The following is a 20,438-nucleotide window of genomic DNA, read 5'->3' as shown; positions in this document are numbered from 1 at the left end:
TTCATGCATGCAAGGCGAGCAAAGGTAATAAGGAAAGATGTTTTCCCAATCACATATTCTAAGGATGAAAGAAGGAAATTAAGGAGGGAAGGAGGAGGGAAGCTTATAACTGATGTTATGAAATATATGCCCTTCTAATTATTCTCAATATTTATAGTTTTGTTTGTCCCTATCATGTCAGCAGTTTATAAAGTGTATACATAAAATACTTCAGAGTAAGTTGTAGCTTATGTTGAAAGTATTTTATCATAGTCATTCATTCAGCATATATTTATTGATTTGTACAACTGTTTTTACAAATCAACAATTTTAGTAAAAATAAGACATTTGTAATTTGTTCTACACATAGGAAAACAGGATACAATGTGAGGTGCATAATGTAGATTTGGTGGGATAGGCCCTGGGTCAGTGGGTTCTTCCTTAAGGAGATGACCTCCACCTGAGGCCCAGGCCAGGCAAGGACTCAGCCAGGATGAGAGGAGAGCTGGAGAGGAGAGAATTCAGGTGGAGGAGATGCATTGACAGGAAACCATGTTCAAGAGGCATGAGAGACGTTCCTGATAGCACTTCAGTTCTCCACTGATTTTCGACCACCTGTGAAGGCTGTACTGTCTATTGGTGCGGATACTATCTGTAGCTTGTTTCAGGAAAGTAAGTGCCTGTGGAGCCAGGGGCTGTCGGGTGCCAACTTGTGAACTCAACTCTGTAAAAGTTCAGCAAAACGTTTAACATGAGGGTGATGTCTTAGTCTTCATTAGTAGCTTTATTGAGCTATTTGATAAGCAAAAAAAAAGGGAGGGATAGAAACATGTTTATTTTTTAAAAGATGATAATATATGTACCCCAAAGTCAATGGCTTAAGAAGCTGAATATTTCAGGGATTGCGTCATTTTGTTTTAATATAGATATTTTCCTGGAGATTTTAGTTTCCCAAAGAGAGTACAGAACTTTATAAGAGTATTTAAGCAATCAGTTAATCTATTAAAATAGCATGTCATTCTTTAAGTAGGGCACATTTCTACAGTTATTTAATTTGTTATGTTTATAATAAACATACATCTGAATAAAACACTGAAAGAAGTCATTACTGCCTTGCAATTCACTGTTTAGAAGTCAGTGCCAATTCTAAGTTTCTGATCTAAAGAGGTGTTCTAAGGTCTTTCTAAGCCATCTGGAGTGTGGTTTATAAACACTACTTATTCTCCAGACTTCTTATTAAATAATATGAATACATGGCTCTCCTATTTATGAATATAAGCCATACTACATATATAAGCAATAACTAAGGCTTCAGATGAACTTAGTTCTAGGGAAATGGGATGGTGTGCCATACTATGGAATGATTTATATATGGGATGTAAATTATCCATGTGTCCCACTAATATAGTATCATGGCACCTTCCTCAATCTGTCTTGAGCTTCTGTGAAGTGAACCCTGCAGAGCAGAAACTATTAACGGACCAGTACATGGGGAAGGTCAGCTTCACGTTGAAAGTGTTTTTAGGCCTATTGCTCACCTCTCTGGAGGTGATCATATCATTGGGGAACATTAGTTTTCTGATTTCCTGGGTTGGTTTTCTTCCAGCGAGGCAGGCAACTCCATGCCCAGTTCCAGACACATTCCCATGGGAGACCACGGAGTTGTGCGCACAGCAGTCTGGGGTCCCACCTACATGTAGCATCAGGGCAGGAGCTAGATTTGTATCTTATGTCGTCTTCATGCCAAATGTGTGTTCTTGGGCAAGTCATTTACCAGTTTCCTAGTATGTAAACCAAGGGCGGTAGTAGTTGGGTGGTGCACTGGAGCCAGCTCATGGTGCCCATCAGAACCGGAATGCATCTCTGCCAGCTTTGAGCTCAGTGAGTCCCGTGGGTGGCCTGAAATTCACTAGCGGTGGTGTGGGTGTTCGTACTACCAGCTAAGGATGCAAAGCAACTGCTTTTGGGGGTACGGGTGGTAGGAGGGGAGGTGCACGAGAGGAAGGAGGCAGTTGTTAAACATTTATCAGAGCAGCACTTAGTTCCTGCCTCACGGCGTCGTGTGAAGGTAACTAAGGTAATACATGGGATATGCTTAGCACAGAAGGAACATGCAGAGCAGGTGTTCAATCCCTTTATTCTTCTCCCCTTTTATTTCCTGTTTTTCTTTCCAGACACATTTTGATGAGGCTTTGGGCCTTTCACCATGCTTTTATTTCTTGGTTGTTAGAAGGCATTTGTGACTTTAATATAATTTGAAAACAGGAAAGCATGTATCACCAAGACAAGCTGCTGATTTTCTGAGGAAGAAAGTGTAGCACAGAAAGGTCAAGTGATTAATCCAAGCTGCAGCAACAACCGGGGGCTCTAGGACAGATGGTCAGTCTGAATGATGCTTTTACGGCGCTGGGCCATGCCACCTGCCTGTGTGAATGTGGTTATTTAGTTGTACAAAAAAAATCATATTAACGTAAGTGTAAATAAATGAAAATATTACCTATTAATTCCCCTCAATAAAACTTTTTACCTATAATCTATATACACATATTTGAATATATATAACAACAGTATAGTTTTTATGTTCTACATTTTTTTACTTAGTATCACATATCTTGCTTTAATTCAGCTTTAAACATTTTATTAACGGAGAAAATTTTAGCTTTCAGAAAGAGTTCTTGCTTGAAGATAAAGAACAACTTGCTAACTGCAAAAGAAGAAGCAATGCCAAGTTTTTAACTGCACTTCCTAAAGGTAAGACTTCTAGATGGCTGACCAGTGTCCTGGGCGTATAACTATTGTGTTATCTGGTCTTCTTTGAGAACTCTTTAACTAACCTCCAGCTTATATTCTCCTCTGTGTCTCTTTCTGCCTCACCTGAGAAGCAACCTCAATTAAAAGACCTCTTTTCTTACCTTTTTAATCCTCACCTTTCTACATGTTCCTTCCCTTGCCTCTTAGGCACCCACGAGTTTTCACTGGAAGTTGGGTGAGGAGGGTCTGAAAGGGTTCCTAGTCACCCTTACCTTGTCTCCCCTAGCTTCCACCATCTCCAGGGGCGGTGAGTTCTGCTCATAGGCCCATTTCCTCACCCTCCAGCCTCTTGATGTTTTCCGGTGTTATGGCATTAACACTTAGTATCCAGCAGCTCCCACTGAGCTACACACTGTGTCAAGTATGGGGACTATCTCTTCTTCATCTCTCTTCCCCCCCAAGAAGGTACTCAAGTTTGGTGAATTAGTGTTTTCATTAGTGAAAATGCACATGCAGTAAAGTATTTTCATATGGTATCAGCTGAGGACCCCTAGTCTTGCCTGTGAAATGATAGGAGCATATACCATTCAGTTCATCCCTTTAATGGCTCCAGGTGCAGCAGCGTTCATAGAGTATGTATCCATCACCCCAAAGAGAACGCCACACTTCTTAGCTGGGACCCCTCCCCCTTATCCCTTTAATTTTGTAATTCTTTATTTTATAAGCTGCTTGTCTTAACATTAGTGGCTTTCATCCAAGTATAAAGTTAAAGAGCTTCCTCTTGAGGCAGAGAAAGCTCAGTGTTCAGAATAGTCTGGCGCTAGCCTGTGCCCTTAGGCGTCAGATGCAGGGTAAGGGAGCCAATAACTAATGGAAAAAATCATGTTTCCCAAGAAAAGCATCTGGAAGACCTGGATATTGGTATTAAATATCATTACAAAGCAAGCTAGGCAGTTAAATAATTTTATAAAGCATTTTAGACCTGATGTCAAATCTACTCAAGTTGTGTTACTTGGAAAATAACCAACAAATTCCCATCGGAAATAACTAAAAATATGGACTCATAGAATATGTATTGCTCAAACAAGGACAGCAACCTATAAAAAGTGTATATAATAAAGAGTAATTTGGTGCATGTCAAAGTCTTAATGTCTTTGAAAGCAAAGTAGAAAACTGATTATAGCGGAAGTTAAATCAGTTGTGCTTGTTTATATCTGGATTACTATTAATCAGTATTACCATTCCCTGAACCATTGATGAATTATATACATTATGACGCAGCATATAACCAATGGAATTATGGCTGTGTGATCTAATTTTAAAAACATTCTTATTCCTTATTTTTAGGAAATATACAGTGAAGAATTGAAATAAAGGAGCATCATGCTGCAACTTCTCAATGAATGAATATGTAAATATGTGTGCCTGGGTTAAAAACACATATGCACACAAGTATATATATGAAAGACAAAAAATAAAAATAAATGTAGTAAAATGTTAACATATTATGAAGGATGTCTTTTCACTTTCCTATAAGTCTGAAATTATATAAAAATTTTAAAGGAAATAAAACTTCTTTTAGCAGATCAGGACTATTCGTCGGCAGCCGTCCGTCTCGAGAGACGATGGTGTAGCTTCTTAAGAGTCTATCTGCACCGCTGAGAATGGCTGTGCAGTCCGACTCGGGAGTGACACGGTATCTGTCTCCTCCCGTGTTGAATTGATGCTGGAGTGTCCTCTCCAGTGAAGCTGAAGCTACAGAGCCTGGGCAGGGTGATATGGAGGGTCTGCTGTTGCCCATGCAGCAGACCCCCCCTCTCTTCGCAGCTGAAGGGTCCAAGGGAAAGACGGAGTCAGTACAGCTTGGCTTCAGGTGCGCCGCAGGAGTTGCCGGTGTTGACTACAGCGTCAAACCGCCTTAGGGACTCCGGCTCCGGATTTTCTGTCGGGGTTTACTCCCTTAGCCTTTCCCCTGAAGAGGTATGCCGCAAGGCAGCGGAGGTTTTTTGGAATCAGAGTTTTCCTTCTCTGAGATCAGGACTATTAATCAGAAGATAACTGTGGTAGAACTGCAGGTGGTCTCTGTAAGCGAAACAACGGACTGCCAGCATAGATTTCCACAGCCAGGGTGACTTTCCTGATTTCTTAGTATTATCTTTTTTTTCAATGATTTATGGCAAACCTGACCAAATTTCAGTGGGAGGAACTAGTGAGGACTACAAGTGCCCATATGAGGTGTTCTGTTTTTATTTGTCCTGGAGAGAAATGACAAAAGTACACCCATTTGCAATTCAAATAAAACATCATTCTCTTTTATCAACTGAGGTGTCTTTCCACAGGATAAATATACTGGAGTAATTATATTATGTATCTTTTTACTTTTAAATTAAAGACTTGGAGAAAGGAAGCCAAAGTCAAGATGTCTATTACTTCTTTTGTCTTCCACATCATTTCCTTCTCCTCTAATCTCATGTCTGTAGGAATGAGGCAAATCTTGGCAATCAAAATTATATTTGTAAGAAAGAGTAGACTTAATAGGTTATTTATTTGCCTCTCTGATTTTTTCATTTTCCTAAAATATTCACTATAGAGGTTCACTAAGAATCAATAAGCTCACTGATACATTTAAAGTATACTTTGGTTTATGGCCTATTGTATTTCTCAGTACAAGACCAGGAGGACTCTATGGTTCTAGGCTTGAAATAGTTTTGAGTTTGAATCTAGGCTTAACCAAAAACAGTGCAGTGATGGGATAGTGGTGTCTGTCCTTGGCATACCCTAGGGCGTAAACTAGGGCACCGAGTGCCCACTGGAAATCTTCCTACTGGGATCAGTGATTCTCCATCCAGAACAGTGCCATTTCAAGGGGGGCTTTGGAAACACATGAACATTTCTGTGTTACAGCGACTTGGGATGATTTGGCATTTAGTAGGGGAGCCAGGGCTACTCAGCATCCTGCAGTGCAAGGCTCCCAACAGAGAAATTGCCAATTCACAAGGCCATGAGTGCCCGCATAGTGATGTGTGATCTACTCCGAGTCAGCCTTCCAGGCATCTGTGACCCTGAGGAAGTGCACCTCTCTGTCTACCAAATGCTATCCTGAGACTCCTTATACCCAGCAATGAACAGCTAACAGGAAACAGGTTTGCTGGTGGGCTGCCCAGCCTGTTTTGTCCAGAAAGCAGCAGAGATCCCAGTAGCCAGTTGGACAACTTGTCTTACTTGCTCTGTTCCTTCATTTCCGCTCACTGCTCCAGACTTCTTGGGGTTCAGTTTCTGTGATGAACGCTATTATGATCAGCAGACTGCCCCCTTCTCATATCATCTTAGTCCTTTCAGAATACTGAAATGGGGCAGTCATGGCAGTAAGAAAAGTATAGTTTTGTTGTGGGCGGGGCATTTGCATAGTCTCACATGAGCTGATCTTTCCCTCTAGAGTATGGGGAGGAAAGACTGTTAGGAAGCAACTTCTTGCTTAGCTTTTCACTGTACTGCTTGAAGTCACTCTTTTTTTTTTTTTTTTTGTCTTCCCTTGCATAATTTTTATAGAAAAATTTTAAGATAAAAATTTAATGACATGAAAGTGATTTTCACAAACTTAAATAAAGACAGAAATATAGTATATCTTAACTTCCTGGTGAAAGTTATATGTCACTGTGTGTGTTTTTTACATTAACATTCTGTCCTTACCCTGCTGCACTCATTCGACAGTCGGAATAAAATACTCTAACTTGGGTGGCCTATAAACAGCAAAACTTTACTCCTCACTATTCTGGAGGCTGGAAGTCCAAATTCCGATGCCAGCATGGTCAGGCTCTGACCCTCTTCTGGGCTGCAGACAGCCAACATCTGGCTGTGTCCTCCCATGGCGGAAGGGGCAAAGGAGCTCTGGGGGGCCTCTTTTATAAGAGCACTAATTCTAATCATGTGGCCAGAGCCTAATCACTTCCCAAATGTTTCACCTCCTGATATCATCACTTTGGGGATCAGGATTTCAACATGTGAATTTGGAGGTGACAGAAACATTCAGACTGTGTCAAACCTAGTAGAAACAGCTTGGGGAGAGAAAAGCTAGGTGTCATGCCTGTGTCATTATGCTACTCAGACCCTAAAAACATACTCTATTTCTCAGTTATGGTTTTGAGGCATGAGCTTAAGAAATACCTTTCAGAGCACTTGGAATTTGGTTTCAAATAGCTTCTTGAGCAGTCTTCTGAAAAAATATAGCTCTGTTCTCCACTTTGGACTTTTAAATAAAGAATTGATACTCTGGCTGATATCATTCTTGAAAATATTTTCAAAATATGTGCTACCAGCCATTAAAGTTTTATCACCATAATCTCACTAGAGCTAATTTGTTAACTGGGAAGCTATCGTTAGCCAAGCTTATGCAAAAGACAGTGGAGTGGGTGCACAATTATCATCATACCTGCATCTTCTAACCAGGAACATAACTGACATTGCAGGGCAAGCACACCTCTGCCTCTAGTTACCCTGGTTCCTGGGAAGGCCAAGTGATATGGAGAGACTCTTCTGAAGTCAACAGTCTTAACAAAAGTCAACGTAACTTAAGCTTTAAAGTAGTTATCATTTAAAAATAAATGAAAAACAAGGCTTGTGTCTGAATACAATCAAAGAGGAGTATAAAACCTGCACGTACCTCTGCGCGCGTGCGTATCTGTGTGTATATGGTTCTGACTCATTACTAAAAGTGACCGCTTTAAAAAAAGCAACTAGAAATTGAAGCAGTTGGAAATTACATTCCATGTATTCACACCCCTCTTTTGAATTTCTTTGACTCAGCCTTTCAAAAAATTTATGGGCCCCCGGGCTGTCAGTGACTGCTCTCTCCCACCCCTTCCTGAGTCTTCAATGGGAGCCACTCGGATGAGCCCGCAGGAGTTCTCGTGATTGAGGCAAAGGCCAGAAGAGAGACCTTTATTCTCCTCAAAATTGGGCCAGTTCTCCAAACAAACAATTATTTGGCATCTTAGTAATACCCTTGTAGTCAGTATCACATGAGTCTCTCCCAACATCAGCAGAACATATCTCGGGTCATCCAGTGTTGCTAGGAGAATTATAGTAATTACTTTATCCATCATGCAGCTGAATTAGAGCATTTCCTTCCAGTGAAAGCCTGTAGGAGACGCTGAGGAACTGTCTTTCTCTACCTCTACATGTGACATCGGTTACTATGGGAAACACTATTAGGTGGTTACCGATATTCACAGGTTAAATGATAGAGTGAAACAGGAGAGCTGTGTCCTGCCTATTGTAGTCTACTAGGGGGTGGGGGGGGGGACAGAGAGTATTAGTCTCTACTGTGGCAAATGTCAATGTGAAGCTGAAAATATTTCCTCAGTATAATAGCAGTTAAAACCAGTTACTGAGATTTGTGCTGGTTAGGCCTCCTCTGACTCCCCTGCATGACACAGAACGTATTCTTATCACTTCACCCCTTACTCTCATGATTTTACTTCTGTGTGTGCGTGTGCGTGTGCGTGTGCGTGTATGTGTGTTCACCTCTCATTTGGTGCCTGCCTCCCTCAGTGGAAGACAACTTCCAGGAAGGCAGGAATGGTGTCACCTTGTGTGTCGCTGTTACTTGGGGAGCCAAGAACAGCAATAGGAGTTCAAGAATGTATGCTGCCCAAATGAATAAAATGAATGAATGACTAGTAAATGCTGGACTATCTTTTTATTCTTTTGTCTTGTTTTAGTTGCAGAATTAAGAAAAATCTTTGAACCAAAGAGGAAAGAATTTTTAGAAATGAAAAGGTAAGTTCTGTTGTATGTCATTAGCGAGTGAAAGAGCTTGGCAAAACAATGTTCAGGTCTTCCTTAGAATTGATTTGCATTGCTGGCTTTTTTTGTGTCTTTCACAGGAAAGAAAGAATTGCCAGGCGCTTAGAAGGAATTGAAACGGACACCCAGCCCATCCTCTTGCAGAGCTGCACAGGGCTAGTGACGCACCGGCTGCTGGAGGAAGACACGCCCAGATACATGCGTGCCACAGACCCCGCCAGCCCCCACACCGGTGAGCATCCCTGGTGGCCCGGCGCCCAGTGGGCTGCTCTGCTGTTCCACATAGCCTTGTTAATCCCATGGTATTGGAGAGTGAGATACTCCACAAAGTGAATTGTACAGATGTAATTATATTATTACGCATATTTGTTAAAAATCTTCAATAACACATTTCTGTCAGCTCTGTCCTGCCTCATAGGAATGGTCCTCCAGTATCATAACAGTGGCATTGATGACTTCTCATTTCTCCCCCTAACCTGATACCCTTCAAGACCATGAACTATGTCTCTCCCTTCACACGCGCAGGGCCCTGGCACAGGGCCTGCTTGCTATCAGAGGCCCCCAGTAAAAGTTTGTTTGGTAAAGGTCTGAATGAGACATGTTTAAACAGGATGCCCAACTACTCAGCACAGGGCACAGCTGCTCTTGGAAAGGAATGTTAGAACCAAGCTGGACCTTGAATGATTAGGGTTGTCACTCTATGTGTTTATGTAACAAACATTCTATTTAAATTATTTTTATATATGTAATTTTAAAGGCATTGCATATATATTCCATATTGAACAGTATGTCAGGTGTGACTCAGCTTTTCCTTGGTTACTCACTCATTGTCAGGAGCATCAAATATTCAGTTTGACCTTGGGAGAAGGTGACACATTCAGGGCAATTCTTTCCACCCCCATTCCTGGCTCTGCAGGTCTGTGACTGCTTTTAATAGCCAGTATTTTCTAATTTCTTCCTCAGAAAGTGATGTTGACTTCACTTCATGATGCTAGTGGTTGCTTATCTCTACAGTTTCTGATCTTTTATGGCAGGTAAATTAGAGAGCTAAGAATTTGAAAATTACATCATGAAGAATCAAGAATAGACACAGTACCAAGTTTATAGCCAGAAATAAACCCTAGTGTATATAAAATGTTAATCTATGTATTATATAATCGTTTAAGCATCACGTATTAGTGAGAAAAGAGAGTTATTTAATGAAATGGTCTTAGAAAAATTATTGTGGTGTGGGGAAGGGAACATGTTTCTCACTTCACACTAAACACAAAAATAAGTTCCAGTTAATTACATGATTAAATTTAATAAAATTAAAAACATGAAAACATAGGTGAATACATAATTCAAGTTGAATGGAAAAGGACTTTCAAAACATAGGAACAGCTGTTGAAATCACAAACAACCAGGCCAATTGATTTGACTACACAACAATTAACATTTATACTTCAAAGAAAATCTCATCGGTAAATTTCGCAACAATATTAAACAAGCAAGTTTGAAAATATTTACAAGATAAAGATTCACATTCTTATATATGTTTGTACCAACCAATAAAAATGGCACTATGAATTAAAAGAATATAGAGCAATAAGCTTGACCAGACATTTCAGAGAAGAAAAAGATAATATAAACGGCTAGTAAATAATTGAAAAATGCATTATTCTCTTTTTTTAGCAGAGGACATTTTTAAAATTAACACTCAATATTTATAAGAGAGTATTACTGCAGATTCAAGTGTAAATTAATACAGACTTTATAGACATTAATTTGGCAGTCTAGCCTGTGTTGTACTTGCTGATAAAGCAATTTACAAGTGTATTGTGATAGTAATCAGAAAAATCAGACTAATTAAAAGAAACAATTTAAGTGCCCAGTAATAAGAAAAGGGTTAAATTAGTTATGGAATGCCTGTTGGATAGAATATTGCAAAGCCTTAGAAGAATCATGTCTTCAAAATAAGATTTCCAAATACAGAAAAATGTTTTATATAGAACATGAATGTTCTATAAAACAAATTATTTTATACAGAAAAAAAAGGAAATCAGTTATATATAAGACTAGAAGGTCTCTATAGAAATGTTTGGTAAATTACCAATTTTTTTTATTACTCGTTATTATAAGTTAGAGACTACTGGGGATTTTGGGGTTACACCTTCCTGTCTTTCATGGTAGACATTTTCTATATCAAACATGTGTTCTGTAATTGGAAAAATCTACTTTTGTTTTAAAAACACACACACAACAACAACCTGGTGAATACTGACATGGGGCATTATTGTTATGGTTACTGTCAGATCCTGTGAAACCACAATCCCTCAACTTGTCAGATTACAGCAGTTCAAATATCTGTTATCTTTTTCTAGAGGACTCTGAACTCGTCCTCTGGCCTCACACATGAAATATTAAACTCAAAAACAAAAAGAGTAAGTCAATAAGGGGCAATAGCTCTGGGCGAGGCTCTCAAGAGTAAGGGACTGAGCTTTAGTTCATCCCAGGCTTTAGATGGCTTGCAGAGCCCATAGGACATTCCAGCCTTCATGCATTTCATGGCAGATCCCAGGTAAACCATTTAGATAACTGCATCTGTGTGAGAAACTGGCCCTTCAAGTGTGTACTGTGCATAAAACAGTATAGTAAATAAGTCTTTGCTTAAATCTGTATTGAATATTCATATGCTCTTCTTGTAGGCCGATCAAATGAAGAGGAAGAAACTTCTGATTCTTCGCTAGAAAAGCAGACTCGACCTAAGCACTGCCCAGAAACCTCAGGGGTCCATGGTGACTCAGGCATCATGGACACCCAGAGTCTGGAGTCCAAAGCTGAAAGGATTGCAAGATACAAAGCAGAGAGGAGACGGCAACTGGCAGAAAAATATGGGCTAGCCCTGGACTCTGAGGTAGACTCTGAATCTCCATCTCGATACACCAAGTCCAGGAGGGAGCCAGATGCTGTGGAGAAAAGGGGAGGGAAAAGTGAAAGGCCGGCTGAGTCAAGCAAAGACTTCAGTCCTTCATATTCCAGGGCTGAGATCCCAGGGCTCAGGACCAGCATGGCTGAATCCCAGGACTACACCCTCCATGCCAGGGACGGTATTGTCAACACAGAGGTGCTGCTCAACATGGAAAACCAAAGACGAGGTCAAGAGCTAAGTGCCACCGGGCAGCAGGCCCGCGAACTGCCCCCGACAGTGGAGAGTTCCTCATCCTTTCCATTCTCCGGGCAAGACTGCTCCTTCAGTGAAGTGCCAAGATCCCCAAAGCAAATGCACAGCGTGCCCCTCTCCTCACCTGGGCAGCCAGCGTCCCCAAGCCACTCTGGCGACCTGCCACTCCCCACTGAGGCTCGATCCAGGTAAGCATCCAGCTCCCGCTGACCACCATTAATGTAGAAGCACCCATATCTTTCCTTTGCCTCCAGGTTTCTTAGAGACTGGGTATTCTTGGCATCTGTGGAGTCGGGGCCCACAGCAGAACTTATATGATATATGATATTTTAATTTCCATAACATCAAAAGCAGGAAACCATTTTTTTTTTTCTTTTTCTTTTTAAATCTGAATGTTACCATAAGGACACTTTTATGGATGCCTTGTTTCATGACCCTTCTTTTTACTGTTTCTCACATGCCTTTTAACAGTTGTCTTTTTCTTTATTTGTTTTCCTCTAATCATACCCAAGACATTTTGAAGATTGCTTCTGTTGGCATTTAAAATCCCATAGCAGAAGGACCCCCACTAACCAGTGGAAGGGTGTCAGGTTAGGGTATGAAGTATGACTACAATATATATTGACTATAATTGTAACATATAGTTATGTAAGTATATCAGCACACTAAGAAAACAGCTGTTTATAGAATGCCTTATTAAAAATATCAGCCATTAAGAGAAATTACTGTGCAATAAAATCAACCAAAGACAAGAATAGCTCTCATTTAGAAAAATCAGAAAAGGCAAAAATAAGAAAGTCAAACCAGAAGAGAATATATGTTTCTTTCTAAATTTGCATTTTAAAAAGTGCAATGACCATACTTAAAATGTCATTTGCTTAAACATCCCATCCTATTTCAAGGGGTAGGATAATTGTCTAGGTTAACTCATAAGCGTATTTTTAGCTCAAATAGGCATTAGCTTTACAGGTAAATTGAGGAGGGATGAGAACCTATGTCAAGCACACTTATTCTGAAGAAAAAAGAGGTTAGGAAATACTTCTATTTCTTTCACATTGGGGCAGAGCAGTAAATGTGATCATTTTTAAGTAGCAGTAATACATCTAAAACAGATTACTTTAGTTCTTGAAGTTTATTGAGCCAAAGATCTGTCTTTACTCACTTAATCATCCACACTAAAATATTTAGAGACATCAGCTTCTAAGAGAATTAACTACTATAGATTCTGAGACTGTGTTTTGAGGGCCTTTGTTCAGCCTTTGGACTTTACTTTCTATTTAGGGACTGTGACCCCTTGTTGTCTCATATGTTGAAAAGCCTTTTGTTGGGGAAATCTGCATTTCCTAGTATAGAAACACTGTTCTTGGGTTTGTTAACCTCTATTAAAGAAAATTCTTCACATGCTCTGTGAGCAAGACAAGGAAACCTAACATTTAATTTAGAAAAAAAAGAGATTTATAATTACGTGGGTTAAAAAATAGTGAGGAGTCTAATTTCCGGTTGCCGTATTATAAAAACTGTTTAAGCTGTTATCACTTTGTCTAGGTTAGTCATCTAGATTATATATAATAGATTCTTAGTGATATTTTGCATCATTGTAAACATAATTAAAACTTGGTTGAGTATTTTAGGTAAAAGATAGGATACTTAATAGTTTTGTGTGAGTTAAAAATCTTAATATTCAAAAATATATCTCTGACAATCTTGAGCCATTTCTTTCCAGGCTATTTGAAGAGGAATGTCACCTGGAAGTCTTCCTAAGCCTAGTCTTAGCTTCACAATACCTTATTTTCACAAAAAAAAAAAAAAAAAAAAAAAAAAAAGGCTGCAGAAAATTAAGTAATTGTAAGGAATTCTCGAGGAGGCACATGCTTTATTTTTTTAAAGCCATTCAAGGCATACAATTCTATTATTTATATGCAAATAAATACAAATCATTTTATTTAGGGAGAGGAAATACCTGAGATATGTTTACATTAAAAAGAAAGGAAAATAATGTGTGACAAGTATAATGTTAAAAATTATTAAGGTTTATTGTGTAATGACTCCAGCTATTCATCTTATAAAGATGGATTTCAAAAGGATTACCATTCTGCTAGATGTCCTCTCTCTAGCGCCAGGTAATTCAGGTGCCAAAAAGTCACTGCTGTCTGATTTCCATTTGCAGGGAAGAAAGACAAAAATACTTTGTGAACTAAAACAGTAACCAAAGAAATCTCAGTTACCCAATAACCATGAGTGAAAATAAAATGTGATCCAATATGGAAACAGATAACAGAAAAGTTTAAGAAGGTTAAGGAATGACCAAAAAGTATCTACAAATAACAAGACAATTTCCTAGCACATTTCACCGTGGGTCCTATCATTGAAATAGAATGTTTTTCTCACTACTATACTGAACTTGTCACCTAGCTCTGCCAGGATTTTTGGCTATTAATTTCTGAATTAACTCATTGTCATTTCATTTTATTTTGTGCTCACTAGCTTAAGACTGTTTTTGTTTCATTAATTAAATACGAATACATCGATCCTGAATATACCATTACAAGACCACCTACAGTAGCCTGAAAATTCAAATGTGAGCCAGGTATCACATGCTCAGTTTTTCTATACACTCACATGCACCAACACAGGTACACACAGAACAGTCATCAGTGCTTAGACTTCACTGTACTGCACTGTTTTTAAGTATTGTAAGCTCAGTAACAGTCTTTTATCATAATATTTAGTTGAGTTATAAATTTACTTTAGAATTATTTAATGTCCAGTTTATATGATAAAGAAGGTATGTATTATGTATGTACAGGATGGGGCAGAAGTAGGTTCTCAGTTGTTCATATGGAGAATAACACAATAATTAATAAATAATAATACAGGAATAAAGTCTGTTTCACACACTCACAACTGTAAACCTACTTTTGCCCCACCCTGTGTGCATATAGGTTACAGGGTCTTTAGCCAAGAAATCCTGTTAGTTGCCTGGGAATCAGGTGAACACATTGTTCTGAGGCAAGTTAAGAAAGCACCTAGTAACGGAGCAGAGAGTAAGACAGCTCCCAACCCCTGCTTCCCAATCCTGCCAAGCCCTGTAAACTTGGAATTTAGAAACTGTATTTCCTGGAGAGAAAATATTACTAATATGAACCATTCCTTGTTAATTCAGCCACTTATGAATTTTAGAAAAAAGTTAAAAGTTATTTGGGGCCTATGGATTATTCAAAGTTTTAAAAATCTGAGCCCCTGCTACTATTAGAAATCCTGAATCAAAGCTCTTACTGATTTTGCTACTTTGTACATCTCTTGTTATTAAAAAATAAAATAAAATGCACTGTATTGGTAACTTCTATGAGTGGAGACACTACCTAAGCTAAGAGCTGTTTTTCTTAGTATCAACTGTGACTCCCTGCTCTCAATGAGCTATGCGACTGGCAAAGAGGAGAATGATATCTAATTTTCTATTGATCTACTCTAGAAAACCCTCATTCATTTTTTTTTGGGGGGGGCGGTGTTCAAAAATGTATTGTTCTATTACAGTTGTCCCATTTTTCCCCCTATTGCTCTTCCCTACTGCAACAATTTTCAACCAGTGTGCCATAAGAATTTTTAAAACACACCATACCTGACTGTTTAGTCAGGGGCACTGACCTCTTTTCCCTTAGATGGTCAAATAAAAAATGACAACAGCCAACACAACAATGGCCATCCGGTGTGAATGAATCAAAATTATACCTATATTTTTTTTTCAGGCCAGCAAAATATTTTTTGTTGTTGTGCCACAAAACTATAGTAAGTAGTTTATATGTGCCACGAGATGAAAAGGTTAAAAAACCACTGATCTGTGACAATCGCCACCCTCCTTCTCCCACTAAACAAATTGTAACATTAGTGGTCAGATAATGATTACGGGTTTTAGGCAGCACTGGCACGGACATTGACCTGGGGAGCTGCCTTGGTAAGCGATGGTTTGGACAGGACTCCACGTAACCCCAGAGAGCTGTGGCGCGGGCCCAGGGAGACAGGCCAGGGCATCCTCCAGAATGAACCTCTTCTACAGCGCCGTGACACGCAGACTGGGCCACCTCAGAAGGAACAGGGCTTATGCTGCGTTCTTATTGTTTATTTCTGACTGCATTGGTCTCCCAGTGGGGGGGGGGGGGGGGGAGTCTAAAAACTGTCCCCACAGCCTCAAGCTCATTGTTTTAGTTACTAATTGCCTGCTTACCTGCACAGATAGGAATTTCCACAGAGAGTGACACTGAAGGAGTAGCAGCCTCTTCCCCATCAGCATTTCTGTCTCTGCCTGTCTCTCTGATGGCAGGAAGGTGGCAAGAAGGAGCATGTGTCCCACAGCAGAATGTCCTGGAAAACAGAGACCTCTGAGCACCCTGTGTTGGGATGGAATCCTTTCTCTTTTCAGTCTCTGTACCCCAACATCTGCTGTCCTCTCCCCCTTCCTTGAGCTTTGACTATAGTCATGTGCTCAGCTCATTCCCATTTTCATTACCTTTTATTCTCTTGTTACTGGCAAACATCAATATCTGTTCATGGAACTCAGTATGAATATGTCACTCCAAATACTTGCTACTACGTCCTGAAAGTTCAAATGCTGCAGATTTTAAATGCAGGATGTTGCTTGTCTGCACGAGGCCTTGCACATTCATGCGCCCGTGCTTATGTCCAAAGCAATCGTTAGCATTTCTTCCAAACAAGCAACATTAGCAAGTAAACTGTCCATTTTAATGAGATGCTGAAGTGAATAGCCATTTTTCTTAAGGTGCATAATGTTTTATAATTAGAAGCTGTTACATAATTGAAGCTGGACCCCCACAGGGAGAAACTAATTTTATTGTGCTGAACTTGATGTCACTTTGGTAGCAGGACACACTGTAGAGTGAGGTAAAGCCTATCATTATATACTGAGGGACACAGACCAAGAGTACCTCCTGTCTGCTATGACAACGACAATTAAGGGTGAGTTCTTATGTCCTGGTAATATAATTCTTGCCGCATCATAAAAAAGGTTCTGTTACACCGAGGTCCCCATTTCATGGTTCTCTCATCCCCGGTAACCCTACAGTCTCCTCCCAGGAAAGGGAGCCTCTGGTATGAGAAGTTGGCTCCCCCAAAAGCCCCACAATATAGTTACTTGATGTGAAAGAATTTTAAATTCTTGGAGACAGAAGTAACCCTGGAGGTTATTTAGTTTAAAAATCTATTTTATACGTGACAAACACTGAAGGTGAAAGCGCTTGGGTGACTGGGTTAGAACCATATAACCGCTTTGACAAGACCGAGCCCATTACCCATCACCCATTTATTCATTCAAGTTCTCCGGACCCATTAGTTCTTTCCATTGTACTCTGCTCTTGTTATTTATGTCAGTTCTAGTTTCTTTCATAGCAGAAAAGAGAGTTTGCTGGTTTTGCCCTTTGAAGGTTAGAAATTTTAGGAAAGAAGGTCAGGAGTCTTAGAGAAGCAGTTTATGTGGATTTACATAAGGTATTGAGAAGACTTATCCTCATAACCAAAAGGAAAACTTGTAGTCTAGGAGGATTCCAGCTCAGGAGGCATCTATTCACTATCCATACCTCTTTGCTATTGATTTAGGTTTTAGTTTCAGCACTAAGGTAGTTTTGAAGAAAATTATGTTGCAGCATTGAGCCTTCTGTGTGCCAGTCACTGTGCTTCCAGCTGGGCATATCTTTTTTTTTTAAGTGTGGGAAATAACTACAATGCAATGGACTAATTAAGGTTCTAGAAGCCACGGTTGGGTGCCTTGAGAATACCCAAACGGTCTATTACTTTTTCCCCCTTGGTGAAGTGATCATAATTGAACCAAGCCCTTAAGAATGTGGTGAGTTTGCAGGACTGGAGGGGAGGCTGGCCCAGGCAAGAGAGCACAGATGTCCACTGCAGACCTAGAAGGAATGGGACAGTGAGTCTGAGACTCCAGTGGGGCCCCATCCCAGAGGGCCTCAGAAGACATGTCAAGGCATTTGAGCTTTGCCTTGTGGACAACGGGAAGTGCCTGAAGGATTTTAGAGCAAGGTGATTAATTGCGTATTTTAGAAAGACCACACCAGAGGAAAATGTAGGGTTGGTCTGGAGGAGAATTGATTCCAATGATGGGGGCCACTGATGTGGTCCTTGCAGTTACTTGAAGACTGTGGTTCCGAGTTAGGCTCTGCCATTACCTTGGTCCCATTTGGCATTTCATTAGATAATCTGGAAGATAGTGATGCTAGGGTAATCAGATGTCTGGAAGAGGTGTTGTAAATAACTTTGGTGTTATAAAGAGAGATGGGAGGGAGGGACGGAGCAGGAAGAGAGATGAGAGTATGGGCCAGAGAGAGAGGAGAGGTAACAGAACGTGGAGGCAAGGGAGCACGTGTACCTGGCACAGTGGTTGGAAACTAACAAGATGCAATTGAATAAAGTTCTGTATTTAGAAGAGGAAAAATCAGTGTACAAGGTCAAGATCAGGGAAACCTGATTTAACAGTAGTCCATGGGAAACAGACCTAGGAGTTTTATTTAGTTGGCAGCAAGTTCTTTATGTGCTGCCAATGTGGCTACTGCAATCTTGGGGTATATTAAAGAAGGTGAACTGTCTTTCTTTATCCATAAAGGCTACCTTCCCATCTGCCCTGCTTTCTTGACCTTTCTAAGTTTTTATAGACCTCTTGCTGTCTTAATGGAAACTGGAATCATTTTTGGAGCCTCTTACACTTTCTCTGGTACTTAGACTTTCAAACAAGTCTGTTGTTCTCATTATCAGATTGTCTTTTTCCCAGAGCAGTTAGTAAAGCTGAAGTTTGGCTTGGCATAGGAAGCCCTAATGCTATCAGTCTGGTATCTTATTGATGATCATTCTGCCCAAAGGGAAAAGAAGAGAGAGATTGTGAAGCAAATTAGGTGTCTCACAAATGCAGATTCACCTCGCCTCCTGTCTTAGGAAGAAGGACATTCAAATCTTCATCATCCTACAAGGCCGATATACCCAGGAAGGGATTTTAACAATTTTATCAAGATTCCCCCAAACCATGAATGGCACCATGAATTTGATATTATGTAAAACTGTAATATTGGTAAGGATGATCTCAAAGGCAACGTTACTTTAGTGGAAGCCTTACTGCAAGCATAGTTGCTTTCTTGTGTCCTTCCTGCTATTGCCCAGAGTCTAGCACATACCAGGGGGCTCAGTAAGTCATTTCTGGATGAATGTTATGCTGCTTTCTGTTTTCTTATTGTCACCAAACTAAAGCAGTGCTACTTGAAATAAACAACCTACAAATCATTTATCAGCCCACAACCCCTGGGGACTTACTTGCACCTGAATGTAAATCATGGGTCGTTTCCTTCATCATCAAAGTTATGCTACGAAGAAAAATTCAGCTATACTGAACAGCAGACTAGCAGTGTTCACTTTCTCTGGCACAAACTTTTTCTCTAACTATGGACTTGTTACACCGGTCAGCAGAATACACTTGAGTGGCACTTGTTTATGCTACAAGGCTTCTTCCACTTCAAGGTTAAAATTCTTGTGTTATGCTCTTGAATCATAGCTCATAAATATGGTTAAACTGTGAGTGGGGATCGCGATAAGTGAGTAAAAACCCTTTGGGGGCTTTTGAGGCCTGGCCAGCTGAGCTCCAGCCCCAAAAGGCTGCTTCTCGGCTGGTCCTATAACTGAAGCAGCCAAGTTCAGGGATTATTTTGTTCTAGGAGGGTCGTTAGGATCCAGACAGGAGACATGGAAATCCAAGTCCAGCTGGGAAGCACAAACTTCATCCATTTCGGAAGGCCCACCACAGTACCTTCCTCAGACTCCAGCACTTTCTCAGGCAGTTCTGTCTGTCTTGTCTGTCTGTCTGCCTTTCTGTGCATTCCTCCTGCCATCACCCTTCCTCCTGGCTGAGATTGCAGCATTTCAGCATTAAGCACTGAGGTGAGCCCAGTGAGATGAAAGAATTGGTTATCTCACAAGTTCAACCTGCTTCTTCCCTAAGAAGACTCTGAATTCCTACCTTTTATTGCTCAAAAAGTCCTCACTCTATAATTCAAAAGTCATATATTTTTAATTGGGGTATAATACATCAAAATGCACATGGTTTAAGGATGATGCAAGTTGCTGATTTTGGAGAAATGTATAGCCTTTACCCCAGTCAAAATAGAAAAGGTTTCCATCACCCCTGTGCCTCTGTCCACCAGCATTGGTTCTTGACTCTACTTAGGTGCGACAGCCTGGGCATATCATATGTTCAACTCATTATAGTATATAAAACTAATTCTTCCCACTGTTTGCATTTTAACCTAGACTTAATTATGAAAAGAGTTAAGCATAACATTAAGGAATACTACATAAAACAACAGCTTCCATGCAAGACTTAAAGAAATAAAGAGAAAAGAACCCAAGGCATCATTACTACTATTCATATAGGATACCTCTCTCTACCTCTCTCTCTCTCTCTCTCTCTCTCTCTCTCTCTCTCTCTCTCTCTCTCTCTTATCCTCACAGAGAACATGGTTTTTGAGTTTTTAGAGGCAGTGGAAGGGAGGGAGATAAAGAGGGAGAGAAACATCAGTGGGTTGCCTCTTGTACGCGCCTGACTTGAGCCGACCTGGGACCAAACCCCCAACCTTTCAGTTTTTGGGATGACACTCCAACCAACTGAGCCACACAGGCCAGAACTTTCTTTCATATTTTTAAAAACTCACTTGGATAATACAGTTTCTCCACA

The 20,438-nt window shown here is 40.1% G+C and overlaps 1 protein-coding gene across 13 annotated transcripts in view; it reads left to right on the top strand.

The window, feature by feature from the left end:
• SVIL (supervillin) overlaps nucleotides 1-20,438 on the top strand; it is a 97,198-nt gene that overhangs the window by 2,919 nt on the left and 73,841 nt on the right. For 12 of the 13 annotated variants that reach the window (XM_090266672.1, XM_090266671.1, XM_090266670.1 and 9 more), the window contains exons 1-4: nucleotides 2,720-2,730; nucleotides 8,451-8,508; nucleotides 8,616-8,767; nucleotides 11,223-11,886. In XM_090266672.1, the coding sequence (XP_090122798.1) occupies nucleotides 8,501-8,508; nucleotides 8,616-8,767; nucleotides 11,223-11,886 (824 nt within the window). In that variant the 5' untranslated portion in view covers nucleotides 2,720-2,730; nucleotides 8,451-8,500. Of the gene's footprint in view, nucleotides 1-2,638; nucleotides 2,731-8,450; nucleotides 8,509-8,615; nucleotides 8,768-11,222; nucleotides 11,887-20,438 lie in introns of those variants that run through there. The other variant, XM_090266665.1, reaches the window with a different exon arrangement.

Source organism: Furipterus horrens, unplaced genomic scaffold (genome assembly GCF_987537825.1).
Source record: "Furipterus horrens unplaced genomic scaffold, mFurHor1.1.pri manual_scaffold_2, whole genome shotgun sequence".
Taxonomy (NCBI): Eukaryota; Metazoa; Chordata; class Mammalia; order Chiroptera; family Furipteridae; genus Furipterus; species Furipterus horrens.
Note: the sequence above shows the minus strand (reverse complement) of the source record. Positions and strands in the feature narration are given on the sequence as shown.